General features: G+C 44.7%; 1 protein-coding gene across 4 annotated transcripts in view; it reads left to right on the top strand.

Moving 5' to 3' along the window:
- RUNX2 (RUNX family transcription factor 2) overlaps positions 1 to 27213 on the top strand; it is a 164918-nt gene that overhangs the window by 29913 nt on the left and 107792 nt on the right. For 2 of the 4 annotated variants that reach the window (XM_063330637.1, XM_063330639.1), the window contains exon 4: positions 25501 to 25674. The exons of the other annotated variants lie outside the window; for them this stretch is intronic. In XM_063330637.1, the coding sequence (XP_063186707.1) occupies positions 25501 to 25674 (174 nt within the window). The remainder of the gene's footprint in view (positions 1 to 25500; positions 25675 to 27213) is intronic. 4 annotated transcript variants of the gene reach the window in all.

Here is a 27213-nt window from a genome sequence, read left to right as displayed (position 1 = left end):
CAAGCTATTTAGCGCTCATTAATGTCTCAGGTTAAACTCTTGAATAATTTGTCATGGTTAGGCTCTTTTGGTTTCATTGGTGTTTTTCTAGTGACTAATGGGATGACAGCTACACATGCTCCTCGGTATGCCACTGTTCACAATAGGGTTTAAAGTTGTGTATTTGTTATTGATGTCATTAAAGTGATGGATTTGAGCTTGGTTTCTGAGGCAGCCGACTGGGCGGTTAGGACTAATTTCTAGCAATGGTTTTGGAGGTTGAAACCAAAGTGTGTATAAAAGGAAATGTTTCTTCTTTTAAGCAAATAATTTGAACCCAGATGAATGAAATTTAAGCAAGTGGGCATCAACTCTGAGTTAATTTTGACATAGTTGTCTGGAAATCATCACCAATTAAAATATTTTTATGAGCTCCAATGTAGTATTGTCTTTCGGTGCTTATGTAAGAAAGGAACAAACTGCTTATTTAACCCCAGACTTGAGACTACTGGCCAGAATATATGACTGAAGTCATAGCCATCTGGGGCTGCTGGGAGGCCATGGGCCTTGGCAAACCGTACCTTATGGGGGCAAGGCGATTTCCCTATCCAAACTGAAAAAATACCTAAATTCATACAGATCGCTTGCACCCACTAGGATGTGCAGCTCATTTGAACAATGAGTCTCACCGAATAAATTTGACCTTTTTAGACAACAGTTGCTAATGGAAAAGACAGAGAGCGCTGATTGTGTCCATCTCTGTAGGAAGGGAACGTTTCTCTAGCACGGGGACTCCTGCAGAAGTCAGCGGGAGTCTTGGGTGTGCAGAGACGGCAGGAGCAGCTCTGGAGCCTGGGAATCCTAGTTCAGAGTCAAAATGAATCCCTTGGGTTGTTATAATCGGGTTCTTTCATGTGCTCCTCCAGACTGAATAGCTAGCGAGATAGTTCCTTAATTTGTACACACACCTTTCACACCTGCACATAAAGAAAACCTTTGATGCCAAGTGCTTGATGGAACAAGATGAGTATGTGCAGAATTAAAAGGCTGCACACCACGCTCAAATATTTTTACAGCTTTTTAGACTCTGCACTTTTAAAATAATAATGAATACCCTGCCTGATGGGGAGGAGCAGTCTCTGCATTGTGAATTTGGCCTTTTCATGAGAGCACCATTGTTTTTCCCTGTTTTTACATTGCAAAGAGAGTTGAAATGTTGAAGACTTGAGTATAAATGTCTGTTGCTCTGTTTCCAACCACAGTGTCACTTATTCAACGAGACAGACCTTTAACATTTAAATTTTTCTTATTGGTGCTTATTGAGTTTTTTGCATTTTCTTTTATTATACTAGATGGCTACATCTGCATATATATATACATAATAGTACTGTGTGCTTATGAGACAGCCTATCATGAGGTTTCGTTTTCCATTCCATAATTATCATCACTTGATTCTTGTGCAGCAGTGTACTTCTGTTATTCAGGCTGCCAACACTGTAGACAGATGTTCAAATATTTCAACACAAACAAAACTGTTTATATTTAACTTACAGAATCATTATAGCTTCGGTATGTATGCATGGAATTTGCCCTACTGTGAAGTGCTCACAGTAGACCTGTGCACCACTTCAGTCTGAAAGAAGGTAGACCTGAAATTGTACTTAATTTCAGCCTCCAGTTGAGTCCATACCGAGAAAATTTCAGGGCTTAGACGCCTGATCAAGTTACAGGGGATGTCTGTGTTTCCACATGTCAGCTGAGCCACAGCAGCTGCCCGGTAGGTGTTCTTGGCCCCCCATAAATGTAAGTTGATTTGATTTAGCTTAGCCCTCAATAAAAGAGGCTTAAGATAAGTAGAATCGCTACACACTTGCCACAGGCGGAGAGCACATGCGCAGATGGTTACCATCCAGGTCTGGGACACGGTAACGCATTCCACCCCGGGAGCCTGGCTGTGTATCTGTATGGTCCCGTACTGGCGGCAGTCAAGCCAATTTTCAGATCAGCATTTACATTCCGTTTTAAAAATCAGTTGTCGAATCCCTTAGCGTAGCTGGGTTTGTTGGCTTGCATCAAAACAGTTTGCCGGTTCTCCTCTCTCAGCCCCGGAAGCAGCGTTGCTCACAGGAGAATGGCGTTTTGAGGGGCTCATTCAAAATGTGATTTTAAGGTGATTTTATTTCTCAGCCTGGTTGGGGAGAGACTTCTTCAGAGAGACTTTTTCAGGTATTTTATGCCCTAAATTTTACCGGGTTTGACTTCTCAGATATTCTGGATATGGAAAAATACATTGCATTTGTTTACCTTGAACTCTATAATTCCCACAGTCTATAATATTTAGTATGTAGCAGCCAAGAGCTGATTTAAGAAATTTGCTTTTGAAATCCCCTGTGGGCTCCTTTGCTTGCTGAGTAGGGCAAAGTTGCAACACTTCTCCGGGACACGGGCAGTGAGCACGATCGTGAGCTCCGTGCGAGAAAGCGAGAGTGCGCCGTGAGTGTGGGCAGCCCACCAGCCTGGCTCCGTACGTCGCAGCTCAGCGTTGCGTTTGACTTTCGGTGTGAGTGATAACTCATTTAGTCGTTGCAACTCAGAGTGAGTTATCTAAACTCGCGCCTCTGGATTTGTAACAACGTATCCTTAATCTGCTCTTCCTTAACATGTTAGGACCCTCCTAAAACAAGGGATTTGAGAAAGTGGCGGGTTTGGTTTTTCCCCTTTCTGCAGCCCCTTTGAACAGGCAGGATTTCCAGTTCCTTAACTCACAGTCCTCTGGGTCATTCCTCTGCTCTGTGTCTGCAATGGTCTAGCAAGTGGTGTCTGTCCCTCTACTAACCTTTCGGTGTCCCTAATGACATTTGATTCTTATTATGTCTAAATATGAGTGGTCCATGGATGTTCATAAACGTGCGTGTCCATGGGGAAGCTCCCATCTTTTTTCCTGTAGATTAAGATAAGATTTTTGCAAGCGAGTAAAAGAGAAGAAGGTGAGTCAGCTCCTTCCTGAGCGCAGGTGAACTTAGCATTGAGCCAGCAATGTGCCCTCATGACCAAGAAGGCCAATGGCATCCTGGGGTGCATCAAGAAGAGTGTGGCCAGCAGGTCGAGGGAGGTCATCCTCCCCCTCTACTCTGCCTTGGTGAGGCCACATCTGGAGCACTGTGTCCAGTTCTGGGCTCCCTGATTCAAGAAGGACAGGGAACTGCTGGAGAGGGTGCAGCAAAGGGCTATGAAGATGATGAGGGGACTGGAACACCTCTCTTGTGAAGAAAGGCTGAGGGAGTTGGGTCTTTTCAGTCTGGAAAAAAGACGGCTGAGGGGGGATCGTATCAACACTTATCAATACTTAAAGGGTGGGTGTCAGGAGGATGGGGCCAGGATCTTTTCATTGGTGCCCAGTGACAGGACAAGGGGTAACGGGCACAAACTTGAGCATAGGGAGTTCCATCTAAACAGGAGGAGGAACTTCTTTCCTTGGAGGGTGGCAGAGCCCTGGCACGGGCTGCCCAGAGAGGTGGTGGAGTCTCCTTCTCTGGAGACATTCAAAACTGGCCTGGACGCGTTCCCTGCGTCCACCTGGTCTGGGTGACCCTGCTCTGGCAGGCGGTTGGACTAGATGATCTCCAGAGGTGCCTTCCAACCCTATGGTTCTATGGTTCTATGATTCTATGATTCTGTTTCTTGTGGCCATGTCCAGCAGGGGAAGCTAATAGCAGAACCTACTGCAAATACAGTAGGAAAGGCAGAAGATGCCTCAGGGTGGAGGCATCCGCCATAAATGCTTTAGCCTCCCTGCAGCGTCTCCAGGGGAACTGGGAAATTTGTGAGCCTGATAGACTGGTGTGGCGATAAATCCATGCCAGGGGAGGGCACATGGCTTTGCCTTGCACGTCCTCTAGCAGGAGGAATCCCAGGGGCTGGGGGACCTGAGGGCTCCTTGGGTGTCATCTTCCAGCCGTGGCTGTGCTGTCTGGGGAGGGCACCATTCCCCAGTGCTCCTCTAATCAGTGTGAGTCAAAACGAGTTGACTTAGCAGAGTCCTGCTCCAAATTGGTGGTAGCTGTGGCAGAATATGACTGATTAACGGTGGAGAAAGGCCAGGCGCAGTAACCTCATCAGCTGGCACAGCTGCAACCTGAAGAGGCCGCGTGAACACGGCTGTGTCGGGCTCGGTTACCCCCTGTGCTGGTGGCACGTCCGAGCTTCGTGATGAATAGCAGGGGATGCGAAGTGGACCAGTGACCAGGTTTCAATTAAACGTCTTGCTGAGATCGGCTTCTGCTTTGGGAACGGAAAGTGAGCTCCAGAAAAAAGTCAGTTCCCGTTAGCTGAGCACCGAAGCAAAATTTACTTGTTAAAGCGTTATTTATTATAGAGTTTGTTAGGCAAAAAAAAGGTTAGTCTGAGTGAGCTCTGCTACAGTGTCAGAAAACCCTGAAACCAGAGGCTTCTTCTGGAAATGTTGACAGTGTACCAGCCATAAGTACTGCTGCAAGACCTGGTTGGTCATTTCTCCCCTGAGGGGGAAAAAATAATTGAGATCTATTAGAGGGCAGAAGGCCTCCAGGCTGTTTTAATTTGGAATTCTGCAGCCTGACGTTAATGAGAAAAACTTTTTTTTTTTTTTTTTTTTGCTAGTTTCTGGCCAGTTCATTTTTACATTATAGACAGTAATAAACTGTCAAGTTGTTTGTGAAAAGTTTGGCTCGATGCATTTCTAAACGCAAAGTACCAGAGCAGTCGCTGTGAAATCCCATTTCACTTTGGCTCAGAGTATCGCAATGACCTTTTTTGTTGTCTTTTGTAATTAATAACTTACTTTTCTGTCATTTCTCCACACTGCCCGTATAAATATTTCAGAAATGGAGCCTCTCGTGTTTGCTAACCTCGTCTTTCGTTAGCAACAGCGAACACATGGGAGTAATTTGGGATGCCAGGTGTGTTCCTCTGTGTGTTACGGTCCAGCACGTCCCTCCCGTTCATTGAAGAGTTGGTGTAGAAAAGCTCAGGTAGAAAAGAAAAGCTGTGGAAATGGTGAACTTTCTCCTGCTGCTCCACACGTTGGCCAAGGTGCAACCATAGAGTAAAAGGTACCTGCTAGAGCCAAGAAATAACTAACTTCTCTGGTAGTGTACCCACCTCTCAAGGCTTACAGTTCACAGAGAAGCAGAGCAGATTACTAAAATTGTATTTTTTGTGAAAGTAGACGTAATGTCTAGTGCTCTTATAGCTAGAGCAGTGAAAGGTTAGTGAATGGGAGGAGGTAAAAGCACCCACAAATACATGTACAGCAAATGCTAACAGAAGGAGGGAAAAATAAGACAAATGGAAGACATCGAAGAAGAAACGTTTGCTGGTCCCTGTTGGTTTGTTTTCTGGAGGAAGCCACCAGAAAATAAAAAAGAGGAGGACAAAAAAATGGATTAGTTTAGTAAGGAATCAAACATGGAAAAAGGCAGGGAAAGAAATATGCGAATACTATTTATTTGTGCTGCTAGCTGATAAATTGTTTCCCTCTTAGTTGCTCCATCAAAAGCCAAGGATCCAGCATGTTTTGAGAGATCATATTAATCACATTGATTTATGTTCATTAATTTCTAAGACACGGGACATAACCTAGAATGCTCTAGAACCTGCTAATAAACTCTGAGCAGTGCTGATGGGAAGGGTATGATGTCTAAAAAGCCCATAATTTCAAGATGAATTGATGAAACGTCCCATTAAATTGTTATTTTCAGTGTTGGCAATTTCCTATAGACCTCAGTAGAGGGCAGATGGATAGGCTCCTTTCCCTCCTTGAGAGAATTTTGGCTCTCCAAAGGTATTACCCATTAATTTTGGAGTATTATGAATCATGTATTTAACACACTTTTTCCCCAGTCTGACATGGACAAGAGAGTCCAAACGAGCATATAGTAGTCAGGTAAACGGGCATCCGGTGTATCCAGGTACAAGGGAAAAAGCTTTACAGGTTCCATCTTAAGATGAGTGGAAATCCCCATCAAGATAAGGAACCAACAGTCTGTGCCATTTCTGAAAAGGCCAAGGCAACACTGGCGTTTTCCAAAGTTTTGCCTTCAGGGCGCGGCATAAAACGAAGGTTGTTATCATTTGTGGTCAGAGATCTCGTTGTACTTTCCCCAGCACATTAGTGTTGGCCCATGAATGCTGGCCATTATAACCGTACGCGTAGGAGTTTTGACTTCTGCTTCATGTGATTAGCTCATTTTTAGAGGACTGCTGAGTTCCCAACTTTTCTGCAAAGTCCCCAAATTACCTGACGTTATTCACTGGTGAGGACGCCAATTCTCGCTAGCCGTTTTTAAAGCAATGGTGCTTGTTTTACTAAGCTAAAGTTGACTTATACATAATCATGGCCCTGCCTATTGAGCAGGTCTCTATGCAGGTTTGGTCTCTCTTGTCCATGTCAGACTGGGGAGAAAGTGTGCTGAGTACATGACTCATAATACTGCCAAATTAATACTTTTGGAGAGCCAAAATTTTCTCAAGGAAGAAGGTGGCATTTTGGCTAAATGATTTCAAAGCGGGGTTGCATCTTGATAAACCAGCTTGCCTCTTTGAACTTTCAGTTCAACTGTCAGAAAGTTAAATCAATTTATAGAGTGAATCAGTCTTCGAGTGCCGTTTTCCTGTCTTTTTTTTTTTTTTTGGTGTGTGTGTCCTTGTTTAAAACCTCAAAACCACCACGGGTAATTTCCCCAAGACCCACTTTAGACGTTTGCGGCGTGTAGCGTGAAGAGTAGGTGCAGCTGGCCAAACCCCAGCAGTCTCATCCTTTCGAGCATTTTCCTCCTGTTTCAGTGAATAACACAAGAAAAGCTGCCATCCTTCTCCCCGCAAAACCAGACTCTAACTGGAATGGCTGCATCAGCCCAAACCTTGTTTTTCTTGAAGTAAGTGGGAGTTTTGCCGTGAACTCAGAGGAGAACTGGATCTGGCCATTTCTGCTGGGTTTCACCTCTGTCTCCATTTGCCACACCTCAGTTGACAAGCAACTCTGCTGAGAGACCTTATCAAGCATGCAAAGCTCACAAATATTGTTTAACCACAACGATCACCACAGGAAACGTTGGCCCGAAATTTAGGTTTTGTTTTGAAAACAGAAAGTTTGGGGGGAGAGCAAGCATTGTTAAATCCAGCTTGGACAAAAATATATCCGTAGCTTTTTTTAGAGTGTTACAGAAAGACAATGCCATTGCTAACGTCTTCAGTATTTCTTCCCTGTGTTGAAAGGCTCAGCTGGAGCGTTTTGCTTGGGCATGGGACCGAGAAAGTACTGTTGACTTAAGAAACCAACCTTATTTGGTTGTATTAGTAAGGGCAGCTTTGATAACGGTTGATAAACATTCACAATTTTATCAGAGGTGCAATTGCTTTGTGGTAAGACATATCGACGCCACAGCTAGGAGGGGGATTTTTTGGTACCGGACTCCCTAGACTTGAAATGGGAGAAAATTCCCCAGATCTTACAACGCAGAGGGATAAAACGCGGCAGGGAAAGCGGAGAGGAGACTGCCTTGCGTATGGCACCATCAGGAGTTGAGCACAAAACCTCCTCTCCGTACCGGAGCATCCCGCGCCCGTCCCACGTGCGGAAACCTTAAGGTGGTGGCAGACGCCGAGCCGAAGAACCGAGAACTGGATTTTACTATTTACATTACCATAATTTATCTGCAGCATAATGTTGAAATTGCCACTAGAAAAAGATTAGAAACATGTTTCCTGCTCGATTTCCTCGCCGCTCGGGCCACACACACGCAGAGCGTGCCATTAACCGTTGCAGAGCTCCCGTGCCTGGCAGAGGAAGGTGCTTGTTCAGTAGCCTCAAGCTGCGTCAAGATTTGCAAACCATCAAGAAAACAACCCCGTGCACCATTCGGTTGTGCCCTGCGGTTTGCTGCTGGTGTATACCTGGTTTCCCATCTGATCTCATCGTTTCGGTCACTTTTTTCTTTACATTTACCTTTTTGATCTGAAAAAATTAGCATTTTACACTATGAAAAATCCCCCGATCCTGTGGCAAACCTTCTTCCCTTTCCTTCACCCCTTTGCTACCAGGAATTGCGTCTTTCTAACACCGTAGGCAGATTGGCACACTAGAAGTATGTGGATGCTTTTGGCTGATTTAATTGGATTTGCTAGTCTGAAACGAAGTATGTTTGCTAATTCCATAAACTAGCTACTGTAACTCAAATCAGACACAGTTGCCGAAAAAAAAGCCAGATTGCGTTTTAGTCCAAAAAGGGATATTTCCATGCTTTAAGGGTGGTCTCCCTTCTCCCTCTAAAATATCCTTTAATCACTGTGTGTCTTGGTCAACATCCCTGTTTTTACGGGATTCCAGTAGTTTACATTCAAAGTTGGGTAGGTGATGGTTTAATACACGTTTTATTGTTTCGAGTCAAAACGGTTTCATTTTGCTTGGATTTTTACCCGCTGCCGATTGAAAGATTGGAAGTTTTATACTGCGATCTGTCTAGTTGAGGGGAAAGATCGGCAGCCCAGGGTGGCTCTGAAAAAAGCTCTCCGCAAAGTCTCCGCGTGGTGCTCGTAACGTAACCCCAACGCTGAAATTCAGGGCTTTATTTCCATTTCCTTGCGCTTGATGTGGGGCACCCATTTGTACTTAAGTCCCGTGCTGTTTCGGGGGCCGATATGGGAGGTAAAATAATTGTGCAGGGGAGAAGTTTCCCTCTGTAGAGATATGGTTGGTGCTTCGCTGCTCCGTATTCCGGAGGCTTCGGTGGCAGTTTTGCTGTCTGCCAACGGCAGGGAATTAACGCAGCAGTCAGAGGCAAGCCTCATGCGATGCGACAGGTGCTAATCTTCCAGGAAATTCGTCCTACATCCCACCCGTTATGGGAATTTGATGTAAAAATGGTTTAATGTCTCTTTAAAGGTGTCAGCAAGCATGTGAGGACCACACAGCTTGGGTTCCACTGAAAGTAATGGAGTGAAATTGTCTGCATAATTATTTTAGTTGGATTGAGAATCTGCAGTCCTCTCTTGCTTCAGGAAATAAACCTCTGTTAAAACCATATGGCAGTATTCTCCGAAGAGACGTGATTGCAGGGCCACTTCTCTTCCACATCTCCAGGCAGAGTTAGGGAAAGTTGTTATGTTTGTGCATAATTAATCCTTCTTTTTCCTTGTGAGCAGACACAAAAATGTCATTTTTAGCACGTGGGAGGCTGTTGGCGTGTTTGTTTGCATACACACGTAAGCTTGCTTTTCGGTGTACTGAAGCAGCGATAAATGGCGTTGCTTCTGAACAAAATTAGAGACAGGGAAGGAATGTACCGTCACGTGTACACACCAAAACTGCATAACAGAGAAACTCCATCAGAGTGAGTTATGCTTAAGTTTAGGATAAGGAATGGTACTTTTAGAAACTCCAGCCAGTGGAAACGATGTTACCTTGCTTTAAATGAGGCCACTTAACTCGCACGCACGCACGCAAAATAAAATACAAAGGACGGGATTTAATTACAGTGCGCCTCATCCTCCCTGGCACGTCACCTCCTGCCACTTTTACAGGTGACGGTGGGGTTACCCCGGTCTGAGACGATGGGGGACGCGACACCTTTGGGCAGCGCAGTGGCGCTCGTGATGCTGCCGTGCTGCGGGGCCGTGGTCCCGTGCCTGGGCCGGCGTGGGCAGAGCCCGGCTCCTTGTGCTCAGGATACTCCCAGCAACCACCAGGAGCTGGGTACCCGTCCCTGCCTGGCAGGGGTGGGGGACCCGCTCCTTAAGGGAGAAGGCCTTTGACCAGTTTTTCAAGTCGCTGTTTTTGTCAAAGCGGAGAAGGAAACATCTAAAAGCCAAATACGAAGGTGTGAAAACCACAGAGCTTAGTAGAGGTACAGTTATCTTAACTGTCAAGTGAGCGAGCCTTGACTTTCGCTTTAAATTCAGCTGCCACAATTCTCTCTTGCATCAGTTTTTTACCAGTGTGCATCCATTTATTTTAGCGATATTGATTCATGCCACAATCAAAAGGAACGCAAGAAACATTCTCAAAGCCTTAGCAAAGAGTAATATCAGCTATTCTCAAATGCTCTCAAGAAATTTTATCAAAGAAAAGCAAAACCGGAAAAAACACTTTTCACTCTCAAATCTGAGTGATGTGCAGGAAGTAAATTACCACCACACCTGGTGAGAGAGTGAGTCTCGGGGATAGATGTTCTGTTCAAGTGGTGCAGTGAAACATCAGTATCATGGAGAAGGGAGCATATTTTCCGTAACGTATGCAAGTTACATCATTTTGAACCAATGTCTTGTTGGAAATGCTGCCAGATGCTGGGGGGTGGGCTTGGCAGCAGATCACCCTTGGCAGTAGCTTGGCCATCGAAATCCGTCAGAGATTAGGAATTGGGTTCAGTCTTAGTCTAATGTTGATCATTTGATGAAGGGGAATTGTTAGCGCACGGTGTCTTTTGTCAAGGGAGGAATAACTTGTTTATGCATCAAAACTGGTCATTGATGGGGACGCTCACCGCCAAACTCCTGTGAATGAGAAAAGCTGTGAGAATAATCCCGTAGGCCTTGCGGGAAGCTGGAGCAAAAGCACAAGGAACGATCCATCCTACCTGGCGAAGAGTTAAACCCCGAATTTCTTCTTTTGTCATAGCGCTGAGCTCTCTGTAGACTTTTACCGAAAAAATAGCTTTCTTTTTTTAAGCTTTGACTTCCTCACAGTTTGTGTTGAAGCTGGAAAAAGTTTTCCATCTCTCTTTTTTGTTGTTGCCTTTTTACTTCATTTAAATTGGTTAAGACAGATGAGTTTTACTTGTAAAAAAACCCAAGGCAACGCACCACTAAAAGATATCCAATTTCTTCAGCATCACCAACGTTGCTTGTTTTACTTTTCTTGGACAAAAGGGCAAGAGCACTTTGCGTTCTATTTTCCATCATTCTTTGACGGAATTAAATCAGGGTTGTGCTTAAAGAGAAAGGAAACCCCTCATATGTCCAGTAATAAATGCTGCCCATGGCTTGAGTGTGCTTTATTCTCTCAGTGGAAAAAAAGCAATCGGTAGGGCTAAAAGGTAGACTACACAGCTTGTATCTAAAATTCCATAACCAAGGGATCAAGTTTTGGCCTCACAGACAAATAACTGTAACCATTACAGTGGAAGCGGCTATATTATTCCTTAAAATGAGTCATATGACATTAAAAAGAAAGGAAATAATAAAATTCAAATTTGTACAAGCTGTAAAGACTTCAGGGCCAGGCTGTCTCGCGCTGAAGACGGTGGCAAGCCTCTATTCATGGTTCTGGCGGACGGTTTGGGCCCCATACAATCCCATTTTTCCAATTGTAGGTTCATACGTTTTTATCCTGTGAATTAAATGAGGATTTGCCACCCACAAAATAAAACCCAAAGAAAGAAACCTGCTTTAAATAGAACGAGCTATTGAGACGATATTAATAGCCTGGGGATGGTGAGTATTTCCAGAATTTAAGTACTTAAGCGTTATTTCTGCCTGTTTTAAGAGAGCAGAATAAAAAATCCTTGCCACTCTTGCATTGCAGAGATGTTTTCCACTGGTGCACTGTAGTGGGCATCCAAACTTAATGACTCACCAAAATAATAATAAAATAGTTAGAGATTATTCGAAGCACATTCCAGTGATGATCTAAAGCGTTCTAACAACTTTCCAAGCTGGAAGCATACATATATATACATATATATATATATAAATATGTATATATATATAGGTAGGGCTGTATGTGTGTGCTTGTGTACATCTTTGAAAGCTATCAACTTCACAGATGACCATTTGAACGACTTGCGATTTTTGTAACGAGGCGTCTACAGCTTCTGTTTCTTGCTTTTTCCTTTTTCCAGCACCCACAATGTAATGCCCAAGTGGATTTCTTTTTAGCAGTGAAATAATGGAGTAGTGACAGCAGGGTCAAAGTGAAGTCTGTGAGCGCTAATCTTCTTTAAAAAATGAACTTGGGAGAGGATGGTGCGGCTCAGGGGACTGGTGATGAGACAGAGGTTTCCCTGTCTCGTATGCTACATCCTGTCCAGTGACCAAAAATTAATGCCGTGTGAGCTCCCCCGGTGTATGAGCAAAGGAGACTCGTGAATTCAGAAATAAAAATCAGGTCCTGTTTGGACCGATCTTCTCTGCCATGCCTTGAGGAGAAGCCCACTTTCTATTAAATTCGTTGTGGCTGGAATTGGGAAAAGAGGTGTTTGGGGTTTCTGTGGGACAAGCTCCTGAAGAGCTCCCTGCAGAAGCAGCCGGAGCAGTCGTAGGGGACATTTTGCCTGTGGTAGCCCCAGCCTTTCCCAGGCTTTCCCAGGGTGTTCATCAGCGCAGTTCACCGCGCCGTGAATGGCATCGCCCACTGCTTGTGTTGGCCACCCTCCAGGTCCCTCTCGCGGGCTCATCCCCCCCACCGCCCGCATTCCTGGGGATTTGTTACCTTCTGGTAGCCAAACGCACAGGCAACTGGGGCAGGGGGTGAGATTTATTCTCCAGGCCTCTGTTTTCCTATTGTTTTTAAGTTCACAGGAGGCTCCCCGTTACTAAACAAACTTTACAACTGTCGGCGAAAGGGTCAGCCCCCTGTCAGAGCCCTTCCAAAAAATATTACATTCCTCACAGCCAAATGCAGTTGTGTCACTCACCTCCCTCCCTTCTGTCCCCCCTGGGGCTTTCGGTACAAGGCATGGCCCCTGAGCAGGTTAAACACCTGGCTTAGGCACCGAATTAGCAACCCGCAAAGCCCGTTAGGACAGGCTTAACTTTGGTCAACGACTTGCATCTCAATGGTTTAATGAGTTTTGGGCATGATGTTAGTAAACAGACGGTCCGGGGTAGAGGCAGTCAGCCTTAGGGCTCGGGGGGGGCTTTCACGTGAGATGGATGTATGTAGGGCTGGAGTTTCTGTAGCAAGGACAGGATTTGTGTTTGTGTAGCTCACAGCAGAATGTAGCTTTGCTTTTCCGCCAAAGGAAAAAAAAAAATAATCCAGTGGGGAGAGTTATGAATGAAGCACTTCCAGGAGCAAATAATGAGGCTGTCTTGTTGGAAAATCCCAAGGTTTTATAATCTCTTACTGCGTTGAGGAGTTCCCTACACTCTCATAGAAGACATAGGTTCTCAAAAATATTTGCTTCCAGGCTTAGTGTTGGTATTTTTTCCCCAAGAAGTTTGTCATTTTGATGTCGCTTGTTCTTCATACCAGCATAGAGAGAGGCACGTAGGTTTTTTAGCAGAAGGGGATGGCCAGGAACGCTCTGGCCCATCCCTTGAAGAAGAACCATCTCTCTTCAAGGAACCAGCAGATGCACAAATAAGAAAGCAACAGCCAAAACCAATCGTGGACTAGTAACATGTTAGTGATCTTCTAGACCTGCATCTGGGGATGCAGGAACACTCTTGAGCATTGGACATGAAACTCTAGTGTTAACTTCATTGCGTCTTCCCCGAAAACTAGTGGAAAATGAGAGTCATGCTTGCTAAGCTAATGACGAAATCAATCTTGTAACAGCCACTGTGAGGCAAAGAAATGACAGTTATTCTGAATTTAGAGCCATAGAAAACTCGGGCACAGGGGGGTTAAGACCAGCATTTCCAAACTCAGGTTCCTTGTGGTCCGGAATACCTAAGCAGCGTTTCACTGTGCCCTTTCATGGCAGTGGGAGATGCTGACCTCTTCGTAGCACCAGGCCCACAGTTAGCATGAGCTGCCTGACTTGATGTACTCATGTGAAAAATATTGTGTACGTGACTTACCCAAGCACAGACGATCACTCAGTCCTAGAACAGTAGGGCTAAAAGAAACCTCAGGCGACCTAGTCCATTTTTCCTCAGAGGAAGTATTATATATGCTTAGATCATCACTGACATCTGTCCAAATTCTTAAATCCTCCAGTACTGTGCCTTCCACTTACTTACCAAGTCTGTTTTTTGTGTTTTTCTTCTATACTTAAAAAGGAGTTTGCTAATATCCTACATTAATCTCTTAAATCTCCTCTACCTCAAATGAAGCCAGCTTTTTCTTGCCAGCTCTCAGCTGACATGGAGATCAATTGATTACCATTTTCTTTCAAAAACATTTTACTCTTATCATGTCCTTTCCTGCTCGTCTCTTTTCTAGACTAAACAAATGTATTTCCTTCGACTTCTCCATGTAGGTCATGCTTTCTAAATCTCTTATCGCTCCTCTTGCTCTTCTCTGGATTCTCTCTCGTTTGTCTGTATCTTTCTTAGAGGGTGGTGTCCCAAACTGGATAAAGCGGTCCAGCTGATGTCTCACCACTTCTGAGCAGAGTGTAATAGTTACCTTCTATGTCTTCTATGCAACATAACCATTAATCTTTCCCAGAACCACATTTACTTGATTTTTATTTTTTTTTAAAGGCAGACTTTTATTATTGACTCCCATTCAACTTGCAAGTCCCTGCTACCCCCACATCTTCCCCCGCAGTGCTGCTGGCATATCGGCTTGTCCTTGTGGGGCGTTTGACCGTTTGATTTCTTGCTCCGAAGTGTAGTACGATGCACTCAACTTTTACTGCATGTCATTTTACTAATGACATGGCAACTATCATTTCTCCAGTTCGCTAAGATCATTTCGAATTCTGAGCCTGTTCTCCAAAGTCTGGAGGATCCCTCCCTACTGGATGTCATCTCAAGATTTTATAACTGTGCTTTGTATTGCATCATCCAAGTTAATAAAGAATTGGCCAAAAGTGCATAAAATGCCTTCCATTTCACTATCACTACTGATAGTCAGTGGGCAACCTTCTAACACCAAACTCTCCTTCATCCATCCCCTGTAGCTGTGTGGGAAGTGGTGGAATCACCATCCCTGGAGGTATTTAAAAGACGTGTGGATGTGGTGCTGAGGGACATGGTTTTTGTCAGAGTTAGGTTGATGGTTGGACTCAATGATCTTAAAGGTCCCTTCCAACCTAGATGATTCTATGATTCTATCATGTAGCCTTTAAATGACACTTTCTTTCCCCCAAAGACTTGAAAGCAGAGATAAGTCCACCCCAGCTTCCACCTGGGATGGAAATGTCCCTGCTGGCGTTGGCAGATAGAGGTGGAGCATAACAAGGGGATAAAAACTGTTACTCACCTCCAGGATTGTTGGCAGGATCTTCAGGCCAACGTTTCTTCTCTTAAGCCCAGCTGCAACAATTATGTGCCCCTTAAGGCTGTCCATCTTAAAACTCGCACATGGTGTAGGTGCTTGTGCAAGTGCTCTGGTTACACAGAAAGTTGACTACCTTCTGCAACGTGAAAGTTACCCCAATAAACTCACTCATTGCCAGCAGCACGAGACTTTTTTACACACTTGAGTGCATAAATAAGAACAAAGAACGGCATTAAGCGTAATATTTACTGGGGGAACCACCAATTCTTTATACTTTTCAGGAGGAAGAAAGGGAGACATCCATCAAACTGTCATTACAAATTTGATGCCACAAACCTAAGCTCATGGAGCCGCCAGGAATCTGTAAACCTTTTAAAGGATACGCCTGGTTTTGACATTCAAAATAAAAAATCTTTATAGATTTTTGTGGAAAACGCTGATGGGCCAGCAGCTAAACGACATTTCTCAACAGTCAGACAGACTCCACGCAAATTGAATAGATGTCCGGTTTTAGAAGGACAGGTTAATTACTTTCTGTGCTATGCCCAGGAACAAATAATACTTGGCCGGGTTTACTTACAGAGTAGGAAAAGATGTTTGAGGGCGGTTGGGTTGGTTTTGGTTTTTTTCTAAAGGCTGCTGCATCCTGGCTTCTGCCTCCGTATAGCCTGGGTGTAGGTGCCCTTTGTATAACAATAACTTGATACTACTCAAAATACTTGGCGCTGCAAGCAGGGGAGTGGAATGCAATAAGAACACTTTAGCAGGTCTGGGGGTGAGTAAACTCCGGTAGTTTTGGAAGGAGAGGGTAGGGTTTTCAGCGTACGTCTCTCCCTTACTTGGCATTCGCAGACAATAAGAATACGAGGATTAACATAGTAGACTCCGTTTATTACACTTGGGTGGATAAAGCAATTATGTGTCTATCACGGCTGTAGTAAATTGTGCAACAGCATTAACATGGGTGGATACGTGGATAAATGCTACTCTGCCACAGAGGGTGCTGATACACAAGATAATCCTTCAAGTCAAACTTGTAAAGACTGTTTTCTTTTGGAGTTTATATCATGTTACCCCCGCCAGTGTAGACTGAAATGGCATCTTTTTTATTTTTAACCACGTTTTCAGGTTTCTTCGGCCATCTGAAGTTTATTAGTAAGGTTATTTTAGAAATATCCCACTTTAATCGAGTTTAAACAATCTGCTTAAAACCTGCTGCATGGATATAAACACAGTAGTCTTCGAACGCAGCAAAACAATCTGTTGAAAGATAGAGTGCAAACACGCACACATCCATCTATTATTGCTTAACTGTTGTTTCTTCCATGCCTGAATTCCCATTGTAACCGCAGCGTTCAGCCAGCAATACGCTCCTGGTTTTGGGGGCGTAAAACAAAACCAAAAATGAAAATGCACCTTATTGATGTCTGGAGAGCGGAGCAGCGGAGCTTCAGAGAGCTCTTAGACTAGATTTAAACTAAGCGCCTTAAGTCTGGTTTAATAGCTGTGTTTACATCACCCCCCTCCCCCTTTTTCGTTCTTTTAGAGTAATCAGGTTTCGCAAGCATTAAGAAAACCATCCCCTCCTGCCAGCTGGAGGGAGGCCAGTTCAAGGAGATTTTTTTTCTCTTCTCCCCCTCCTCTCGCCCCCATCCTTTGCTATGATCTTTACTGCCGGTCGCTGCAGCAAGCAAGAGAAGTTGGCAGGCCCTTGATGGGATAGCTGCCTTCGGGAGGGGGGGAAAGCCTTCCTCTGCAAAGGTATTGCTGGGTTAGGATGAGGATGATAAAGGCAGAATGAGGAGCTCTTGCGCTATTGCAGGACGGCCCTTGCTCTCCCTCTTCTCCTCTTCTGCTAAAAAAAGAGGGAGGAGAAGGGGGGAAGTGTAACAGATATCGGCATGCAAAGGGAATTAAGGCAGGGACCGAGACTTGCCTGACAGTCTCTGTTTATATGAGTTGTCTTTAATGTCTGCGAGCGGCGATGCCAGCGATGTTTAACTGGTTTCCTGGCACACGTGCACGCAGATTCCTTTATGTTCGTGAAGGATGGATAAAGGTGAAGGCAGAACATCATGGCGCAAGGGGGTCCCACCTGCTCCCTCCACCACCCGGCCGCTTTGTGCTGCTGTTCATACGGGGTGTTGCTCGGCTTTGCAGAACAAGCTCCATGATCCCAGTCAGAATTCAAAAGATTTTAGAAAAAAGAAAGGAAGAGAAGAGAAGAGAAGAGAAGAGAAGAGAAGAGAAGAGAAGAGAAGAGAAGAGAAGAGAAGAGAAGAGAAGAGAAGAGAAGAGAAGAGAAGAGAAGAGAAGAGAAGAGAAGAGAAGAGAAGAGAAGAGGAGAAGAGAAAGAAGAGAAAAGAAAAAAGAAAAAGGAAAAGAAAAGAGAAAAGAAGAGAAACGAAAAGACGAGGAGAGGAGAGGAGAGGAGAGGAGAGGAGAGGAGAGGAGAGGAGAGGAGAGGAGAGGAGAGGAGAGGAGAGGAGAGGAGAGGAGAGGAGAGGAGAGGAGAGGAGAGGAGAGGAGAGGAGAGGAGAGGAGAGGAGAGGAGAGGAGAGGAGAGGGAGGGAAGGGAAGGGAAGGCAAGGCAAGGCAAGGCAAGGAAGAGAAGAGAAAGAGAGGAAAAAGAAAAAGAAAAAGAAAAAGAAAAAGAAAAAGAAAAAGAAAAAGAAAAAGAAAAAGAAAAAGAAAAAGAAAAAGAAAAAGAAAAAGAAAAAGAAAAAGAAAAAGAACCCACACGGCAGCGATAGGAGACCTTGCTCCTTCACTGGGGAGCTGATGCCGTACCGCAGCAGAGGTGCAGAGCAGTGTGGACCCTGCAACGCTGGGATGAGTTGAAGGCTGGGAGGCAACCGGTACAAATGCAATCCCACTGGAGCCCCTTCCTGCTCTGCTTCTCCTTTTTCTTGAAGGACCTTTTCGGTGTCATTCGTTAGATCTTCCAGTTTTGCTGCTGTAGCCCAACTTTCCCTGTGCAGACTTTGGGGGCAGCTCAGCCCCTGACACACGCCCCCCATCAGTCCTTCATCTGCTGGAGGAGCAGCCTGGAGCCCTGCTCCAAACAGGCATTTTTTGCCTCTCTACATGGAGAAATTTTGGGAGCGAGAGGCTCTTTTGCAGCTGTTGCCATTTGCTGAAAAACCCCGACCTCTGGGTCTGTCTTTCAGCTGGATCCGTGCTTTTCACAGACCCCAGCTGACTTTTAAAAAGCATCGATAGCACTTTAGATCCTCAAAGGCTTTGCAGCGGTTGAGTTAGAGTCGTTCCCATGGGCGCGAAGGGACACAGGTTACACACCCATGGGATCGTTTCCCCTCACCCTTCCTGCCCCTTCCTCCCTTCGACCTGACGGAAGCTCCGACTCTGTCCCGTGCTGGGCGAGCTGCCCGCGAGATGAGCTGAGTAGAAATTTGCTTGTGCTCCCAGTAAGTCAGTGGGGAGATGACCATCGACACCAGAGATGCTCTGCGGGCTCGACCTCTACGCTGAGGTTCAAACCTGCCCCTGCCTCTGCTCACCCTGGGCTGGAGCCACAGCTCCTGGAAGACAGTAGCGTAACTGGCTCCCCTGGGAGCTGGATCTGGCCCTTTTGGAGCCGTACCAGTTTTCTGCAGACTGTCGGGAGAGCAGGGGTCAGGGAGGAGGAGCTCGGTGGGATTTTGGCAATGGGCCACGTTAGATCCGTTGGATAGGAACTGAGCCCATCCACAGCGTACGTTCCTCTGTCTTTATTTATTTCCATTTCTCTGCAGTAGTTTCAGGTACAGGGTTTACCTGCTTTGGGTAAAAAAAAATATGTGTTTTCTCAGAACAAAAAGAGACAGGGTCTTGTTTGCTGCCTGCGTCTGAGCGGCTCCTGTTGACACTAATAGGGCTCTGTGTACAGTCAGGGGAATAAGATCTCCAGTCTAATGCAAACTGGTGCCCTCAGCTATCTAAAAAACAAACATCTTTTTTTTTCTCTCCATTGACTGAATTAACTGTAGTTACTGCACCTACGTAGCTCCTTGTTTTATGAACTATAAGAACCTTTCCTATGCCCAGCCTATGGCCTAATTAGGTAATTATGTCTCTTGGGTGGATTATATTTTTCTTCTCATAATTGTGTCTTTACCCAAGAGACTGGAAGGGTTCCAAGCTTTTCCCTTTCCTGGGTAAAAATTGCTTGGCTCTTTTGTGTTTTGGGTTTTTTGTCGTGAACTTTGGCTTGGGTGCATTCAGTAGGACTGGGTTGGGAGAAGCCAGCCCGGGGATGACAGTTTATCACAAGCCAAGGGACACAAGAGGGACCCTTGTGACTTGCTGCGGAGGTTTTTCCTTGCAAAGAGCTGACGTGTGTCTTCTGGGCTTTTGCTGATTTATGGTGCTCTTATTTTTACCTCCGGAGCGTAGATTGACACTGCTTTGGAGTGACATCTTGCTGCAGTGATGTATTGTCTGAAATTTGTAACAGAACAATGAATATTTCTGCTTCCTGCTGAATGCTTGGCGTTATCCAGTCCCTGCACAGCAGCTGTTCAGAAGCCTTAGGCTCAGGTCTCAACTCCTTTACCGTGGCATAAATGTGGCTGCCTTGACTTCAGCTTTACAAGCCTGTCGCTGAATTCGCAGTCAAGGCCGTATCAGTACCTTCCAGTTACATCTGATCCATAGGACCAAATGGGATGAAATGCAGGGAGAGAATCTGGGATGAAAGTCAGAGGACATGTAACCTACCTGTTTGGGGTGTGAAATTGTCTTCTACCGCATGTACAAAGATGTCACTAGTGTGTTAAAGGAGACATAACCAGAGTGCTGGTCTCAAAGACATATACTGTTAGTAGGAAAAAAAGTGCCCGTTCTTTACCTTTTTAAAGTGCTTTACCTTTGGAGAACAGCGGGAATAATCAAAACTTGGGTCCTTGGTCTCTGGCGTTCTCTTGAAGTCATGGAAAGCTTGGAGTGTATAGGCTATAAATTCATAGCTTGTAAACTAAATGATTCTTCTTTCTGCCACCCCTTAGCCTGGAGGAAAGTCCCTTTTCCATTAAAGTTTTCTTCGTTTTCAATCTCAGCACTGAACCCAGAGCCATAGAAAGCCTCGGTTCCTGGCCCTGGTGTTCAAAGGATTTTTATTTTGTTTGCTCTTTCCAGTTGTAGTCACTCCATGGAGTGACTCTCCAAACTTCACTAGCTGGTGCTGAGCGCACTCATGACACATAGCAAACAGAAACCATGGTGGTATTTCATGTTGGGTCGTCACCCTCCATTCTGCTTGGGGTGTCCCAGCAAATGCGTCCCCAGCAGGTGAGAGCCCAGGTTCTTACTTTCATGACCTTTCTGCCTTCCCTTGGCTCTTTTACGGAGGCACCTGACTCCCACGATACTTCTTCTTGTTGAGGCAAAATCAAAAGAGATAGGACTGGGCGATGACTGAAAATAGCTAACCCACTTGAGAGTGATAAAAGCATCTGTTGAAAATCTGGTAACCAGATCTCCTTGGTACCAGAAAAAAAAAACAACACACACACACACACACAAACTGGTGGGTGGTGTACACGGTACAAAGAAAGGGAGTCCCTGAGTGTCAGCATCTGGCGTGGCCACGTGTAGCATAATCTGATTAGTTTTCAGTTCCACACCCACAAGCTGAAAGATAAAAACGCACGCCCCTCCTCCCCGAGGAGGTAAAAAATCTTCAAGCATCAACACCACATTTACATTCTGCAAGTCAGCCTCTTCCGTGGCCCGATTTACATCTTGACTTCTCCAGCGGATCGGTGGAACTTCAGTGATGAGAGACGAGCTCACGTCCCTTTCCAGTTACCACATCCAGCAGCCTCAAGATTGCCTTGCTTTGATCTGGAAGGCATTCCTTCGTTTCGTTTAAACTGAAATGATTACGCTGGAGATGAAGCCTCCTCGCATCTTCTGCCATGCCTGGGATGTGATAATTGTACATGAGCTTCTACGGGCCATTTTAACGTGTTTTGAGGCCGTCCTGGACTGGCGAGCACCGTCTGGCTGGCTGCAGTACTCTCTCAGGACTATTTTCTGGTTTGGTTCATGTAAAATGGCCAACACCGGTAGAATCATAGAATCATGGAATCACAGAATCTTCATGGTTGGAAGGGACCTTTGAGATCATCGAGTCCAACCAAACCCCCTACAATCTCTGCCACTAGAGCATGCCCTGAAGGGCCACATCTAGATGTTTCTTAAACACCTCTAGGGTACTGGGGTGGATTGATGGCAATGCTTTCTGTCTCCAGAAACTAATACTCAGGTTGGTGTTTGCTTGAAATAGCTGAGTAGCGGTGAGAGACCAGAATATTGCTCGTCATTTTGGAGCAAATAATGGATTTCTAATACCTATCATGTTTTCTACTGTGACAACAGACAAATCGGAGCAGCTTGTATAACTTTTGCCTATTAACTCTCAATTTTTCTCGTCTCTTTCCCGTCTCCTTGCCTGTAACCTGATGTATTCCCATAGCCACTGGGTCCCATCTTTATTTAGTAACTCATGGGACAACCTCAGTCTTTTGGGCTACGTTTTCTATCCGAGGCTGCCTGTGTTCGTAACCATTTTGTTCCCCCTCCACCAAACCCAATCCATTCCACAAAATTGTCTCTGCAACAGAGCAACCGGCACCAAATGCGGTGTTGCAGGCATTGGGATAGCTGTGACATTATTTTATCCTATTCTTTACGTAGCTTTATGTCGCTTCTTAATGTACTCGCTGCTGCAGCCGATCACGGATTCTCCCGGAGCTATCCACACTTGCTACCCTAATCTTTTTTCCTGAAATAAAATTACACCTCCTGACTGAGACCAAGGAATACAGCTTTTCTTAGCACGCTCCCCTGGGATCAGGAATTTCTCTGTCAACGGACACATATATCAACGAGAGATGAAAAGCAGCTTGTGGAATGAGTTTTAAACATGTATCGCATATTTCATTGCTGCTGCTTATGTGCTGCCCAGAAGGCCTTTTTAGAGCGTTTTCAGCCCATACCTCATGGCTCCTCTGTACTTAATGGGATTTTATTTTATTTTCTGCACAGGAATCAGGGCAAGAGATTTATTTAAGTTGCCTGCGCTTCTTTGTGAGCACCTCCTGAATATGAAGTTTTTGTTGAGTTTCCCGCTTGCTTTCAATGTGAGCACGTCTTAGCTTTCCTCAAAGCACAGTAACCCGTAACGTGCGAAGCTGTAACGTAATCTCATCTCACTGGGACATTTCGCTGGGGGAGTGTGGCTCCTTCTGTGGATCTCTTTGTCACAACATGACTCCATGTTACAACCCTAAATTTTAAATGTCCAGAAGGGGAAGGCAAGTCTGCCTTCGGCCCCTTGCTGGTTTCTGGGGACTTGCAGTTCCATTGATGCCTGGGGTCTTCCAGATGTGCATAGAGCTCTCTTTTCCCTACTTTTTTTTTTTTTTTTTTTTTTTTGGGGGGGGGGGAGGTGACAACACCTAAACCCACGCATCTCTAGATCATTTCAATTCGACCAGATGTGGGAATCTTTCTTCTTTTTTTCCCTTCTTTTTTTTTTTTCATCTTTTTTTCCTTCTTTTTTCCCCTTGCCTACACTAGAGCTGAATTTTGTTTTTCTGTGATAGACCTAGTTCATTATAATAATACTACTACTACACATAATTAACTATAAGCTCTTTCTAGCAAAGCTATCCACGGGCAAACACAGTGTGACGAAAACAAAGCTGGGGGTTATCGGGCACAGGTTGGTGCAGGAGCAGTGACCTATATATAAGGAGCGTTCATCGGGTCATCTGAAGACCGTTAAAATAGCTTGTGCACCGGTTTGTTAGCGATTCTTTAGCAAAAAGATTTGTCTCTGAAAGTTCCAAATAAAATTCACTTTGGGGGTGGATTCGTTCGCAGACAAAGTCAGCCCTGGCCTGTGAGGCTGGAGATAGGCTAATTGTGTTTGCCTTATTTTGAGCCCTCTTGAATTTGCCGAAATGTGATTAGGAACGAGTAGAAGAGAAAAGGGGAAGGGACAGAGATGCCTTTAAAAAAAAACAGAGGGAAAAGTACGACTGGCAAAGGGAAAAGCAAGTACATAGAAATTGTGGAGGAAGAGGAGATGGAGAAGGAGATCCCAAGAGAATACTGACTGCCCGTGTGCCTGAAAGTCGTTCCTTCAGATTTAGCAGCACCCAGCTTGTACAAGTTGTAATTTAAGTAGTTTGAACAGATAATGCTAAAGACTACCAGGTTAGATGTTATCCTGTTAATTAAGCTGCCGTTACGGAGTTGTTACAAGCCCACCAAAAACCGTTCCCCATTGAAAGTGACCGATGCCTCCCGAAGAGGGGAGTAGCCACCCATGTCAGCTCCAACAGCACCTTCTCCCTAAGGAGAAAGCTCCCGCCTACCCTGTGCTTTTAGGCTGAGTCATCCTGGGGGAGAAAAATCATACTTCAAAGTACAAACTAATGGGTCAACTAATTAATTTTTTTTAAATTGCTAAAGAAGCTTCCCCAAAATTAAATTCCATTCAGTTTCTTCTCATCTCCCAGCCTGAATCCTTCACTTCTCTATCTAGAACCATGATTTCTCTGAATCTAGTTTGGATTTAGCTGTTTAGTCTTGACGTCGCTTTGCCTATATGTCATGTAGGCACCATGGTCCCAGTTAGATGGTGTGAACCCGTGTACTTCAGTGCTGCGGTGAGAGGTACCGTTAAAACACCGTTTTTTTTGAAGAGTGGTAGTCTGATAGCGCAGTGTCAAGATTCAGTGGCCTCGTTTATGCTTTTAAAATAAATTAACCAGTGCCAGAATTGGTCCTCTGGCCCTAAAACTGACGGGACAGTCTGACCGTGTCTGCAAAGCTGAACTCTCGTAGCCTGCAGACAGATGGCTGTGCTCACACTGCTGAGGGACAACGTGGATTATCGCGAGCCACTGGGGATCACCTGGAAGGGTTCAAGCCCAAACCCTACCAAGGACCCGTCTTATTGTTAAAAGCACAAAAATACCTTACCCAGTTATTGCTCGTGCCTGTGCCCCGCCACTGCTTACAGGGACGGAGGCAGACGTGGCTCTGGGTTGCAGTCAGGGTTCTGAGCCCCTGTTTCAGCTCTGCCGGAGGCTTTTTGTGTGACCTTGCTTGGTAACTTAGGGTAAGATTAATTCCATTTAATGTTGACTAATGGTGAGAGCGTCTAATTAAACTAGTCATGTGTGCTCCCTCTCTGATCAGAGAAGGAAGAGAAAGCAAATTCAGAAGGTGAATCATCCCGTTTTAAGACTGGTGTCAGAGGCAAAGGAGATGAATTGCCCTCTGGAAGTAGCTATTTCTTTCCATTAACTGTAGAGGAAGTCTACATTAGAGGAGTTTAGACTAGATGCCTGATTTATGAATGGCTGAAGTTAAGTAAAATTATTCCTGACCTTAATCTCTATGCATGCCTGTTTCTCCCTACGTTGAATGCTAGAAATAACACCTTCTGCGCCTCACGTTCAAAGGCGAGGAGCATCCTCTAACTACTTTGGAAAGAAATTAAACCTAGGAGCAAAAGTACAATTAGAGACGTAAAGCCTTTACTCTTGAAACATCTCAATGACAATCTGAGCAGTACCATTTGGGGCGTCCTGTTGCTTTTGTCATTTTCCCCCTTTACACTTTGACGACCCAGCACACATAAATGACTTTTCCCAATGCGGCCGTACAGCATGGGGGCAGTTAGCCTGTTTTTGGGGAGAGAAGTGGGAGCACTGAGGAAGGCTGACTGTGCAAGGGAGTGTAGGACCCAGTCGTGGCCAGCAGCTTTGAAGGTTTTCCTTGTGATACTGCTCTTCTCAAATGTCAGTGACTATTTACTTTTTGGAAAATCTTCCAGAGGAATGAAAGCTAATGACCAACTGTGACAGAGTTAAAGAAAAAAAAAAAAAAGGGGCAAAGAAAAGCTTGCATTTTCGTAGCAAAAATCCACAATGTATAGACCAGGCATGGAATAATTGTCCCACTTGATAACTTGTACTTACCTATGAGGCTTCCTTTTGGAAAAGAAAGTTTGCCCCTTTAACTACCTAGTGTAGTTAAAGCCGCAAAAAAAAAAAAAAAAAAAGACCTTGTGTGGGTGTTCTCCTAAGTGCTTATTTTGATCCAAACTGCAACACGTTACACGTCTGTATGGGCACAGTTGTACTCGATAAGGCTTTCACCAGCACAACCATGCCCAAAACACGAATCACCCCACCGATGTCGCTGTGTTATCGGGGGTAGCTGAGATACTTATAAGTCCGTTAAATCTAATAACAGGTCCTTAGAGGCCATTTTGGGGTTTTTTTTTGGGGGTGTGTTAAATTACTAAATCCTGTTATTAACGCTTTTATTTTATGATTTGCTGTTTCCAGGGCACAGACAGAAGCTTGATGACTCTAAACCTAGTTTGTTCTCTGAACGCCTCAGTGATTTAGGGCGCATTCCTCATCCCAGTATGAGAGTAGGGGTCCCGACCCAGAGCCCACGGCCCTCTCTGAACTCTGCACCAAGTCCTTTTAATCCACAAGGACAGAGTCAGATTACAGGTAAGAGACAGAACCATAGGTTTGACTTGCACAGGCAACGGTAGTAATTGCTTATGGATATTTGTGTCTCAACGGCAGCAAAAGAGGTTGTTATAGAGTGAGAGATGTGTTCCAACCGAAGCTAGGCGGGAAGTGGATTTCTCTATAGTGTTTGAAGCTGAAAATGTCTGACTTTTTTTTTAAAATATCTCTTTGCCATAAGTCCAAAATAGTCAATCTGAGTCAACTGAGTAGGAATCTGGTGAAATTCTCGCTGCCACGTTGTCCTCCCTGTGCGCAATAGTACCTATTAGAATGAACGTTTTCATGCAGCGTTTTTGTTTTGCACTGGTGGTGGTGGAATCCGCCAGCATTTAAGGGTCTTTATATCGGAATACTGGAATATTATATTGGAATAATAATACAATCTTCTCATGTGGTGGTTTCCTTCTAGCACCCGTGCTGACCGCTGTTACAATACACGAGCTGGGTTGTGGAGAAACCTCCAAAGGTTGCTTGTGAGGGCTGTATGCAACATTTATGATTGCATGCTGCGAGACAGATTTCATTGTGCTGAGAGAAATCATAAAGTACCATGTGTCACAGATTATAAGACCGAAGTAAGATGTTTAACTGCAGCTATGCCAGAAGTCTGCAACAAACCCATGAAGCCTGCAAAATAAACCGATTTTGTCATTTTTCTAAATTCAGACCTGGTTATTTTTTCCTAAAGAGTGTCAGAACAACCTTTACCTAATTTTGGCCATTTCTACACTCAAAACTTGCGCTGACGTATTTGTGTCTGTCCAGGACGTGAAGAGGTGTTGCCCCTGACCAATTCACTTGCGTAAAATTGTTGGAGAACTTCACCTAGATGCAAGTCCACCAACAAAACTCTTGGCTCAATTTATTAGACCAGTTTAAAAGTCCGTTCTGCTGCTACAGTTGCATCTATACCAGGAGACCTGTGCCAATCTTATATACCAGTATTCCTTTACTGGTAAGCACTCCCAGTATGTACATAGTCTTTGAGTCAACCTAGGAAGATTTCTGGTTTCATGTTTCAAGTGGTTTTGACATGATACCAGCTGAAACTTAGCGGTTTTAACAAAGTGTTGTGGCTTTCTTCTTCTTTCTTTTTCTTCTTTTTTTAAGTTCAACTGGTTTATTAATTTGCAGTAAGGAAGAGAAGTAAGTGGGTTAATTTGAACCCAAAGCACCCAGGGAATTGAAACGAAAAAATTGTTCACATGAGCTGTGGCAAAGTTCTTCCACATCTAGAAATCTAGCTTTAACTAGTGTAAAACGCTTATAATATATTAAATATGTCGATAGTACTCATTACAAGGTACCTTCTGCCCACCAGCTTTCCAGAGCAGGTTTCTTGGCCGGGCTTAGTGGTTTTTTTTTGTTGGACATGTGAAGTCAGGGCTCTTGTGCATATCATTTTTCGGGTAAGAACTGCCAAACTAAAACCCAATATTTTTCCTAACGTACTGTCTTCTGTCTGGCAATGTTTGGGGACGTAGTTCCCGAGAAAGCAGGGGGAAAATCGGGGGC

The sequence above is a fragment of the Chroicocephalus ridibundus genome, chromosome 3 (genome assembly GCF_963924245.1).
Source record: "Chroicocephalus ridibundus chromosome 3, bChrRid1.1, whole genome shotgun sequence".
NCBI classification, from domain to species: domain Eukaryota; kingdom Metazoa; phylum Chordata; class Aves; order Charadriiformes; family Laridae; genus Chroicocephalus; species Chroicocephalus ridibundus.
This window is presented reverse-complemented; position numbering and strand designations above follow the sequence as displayed.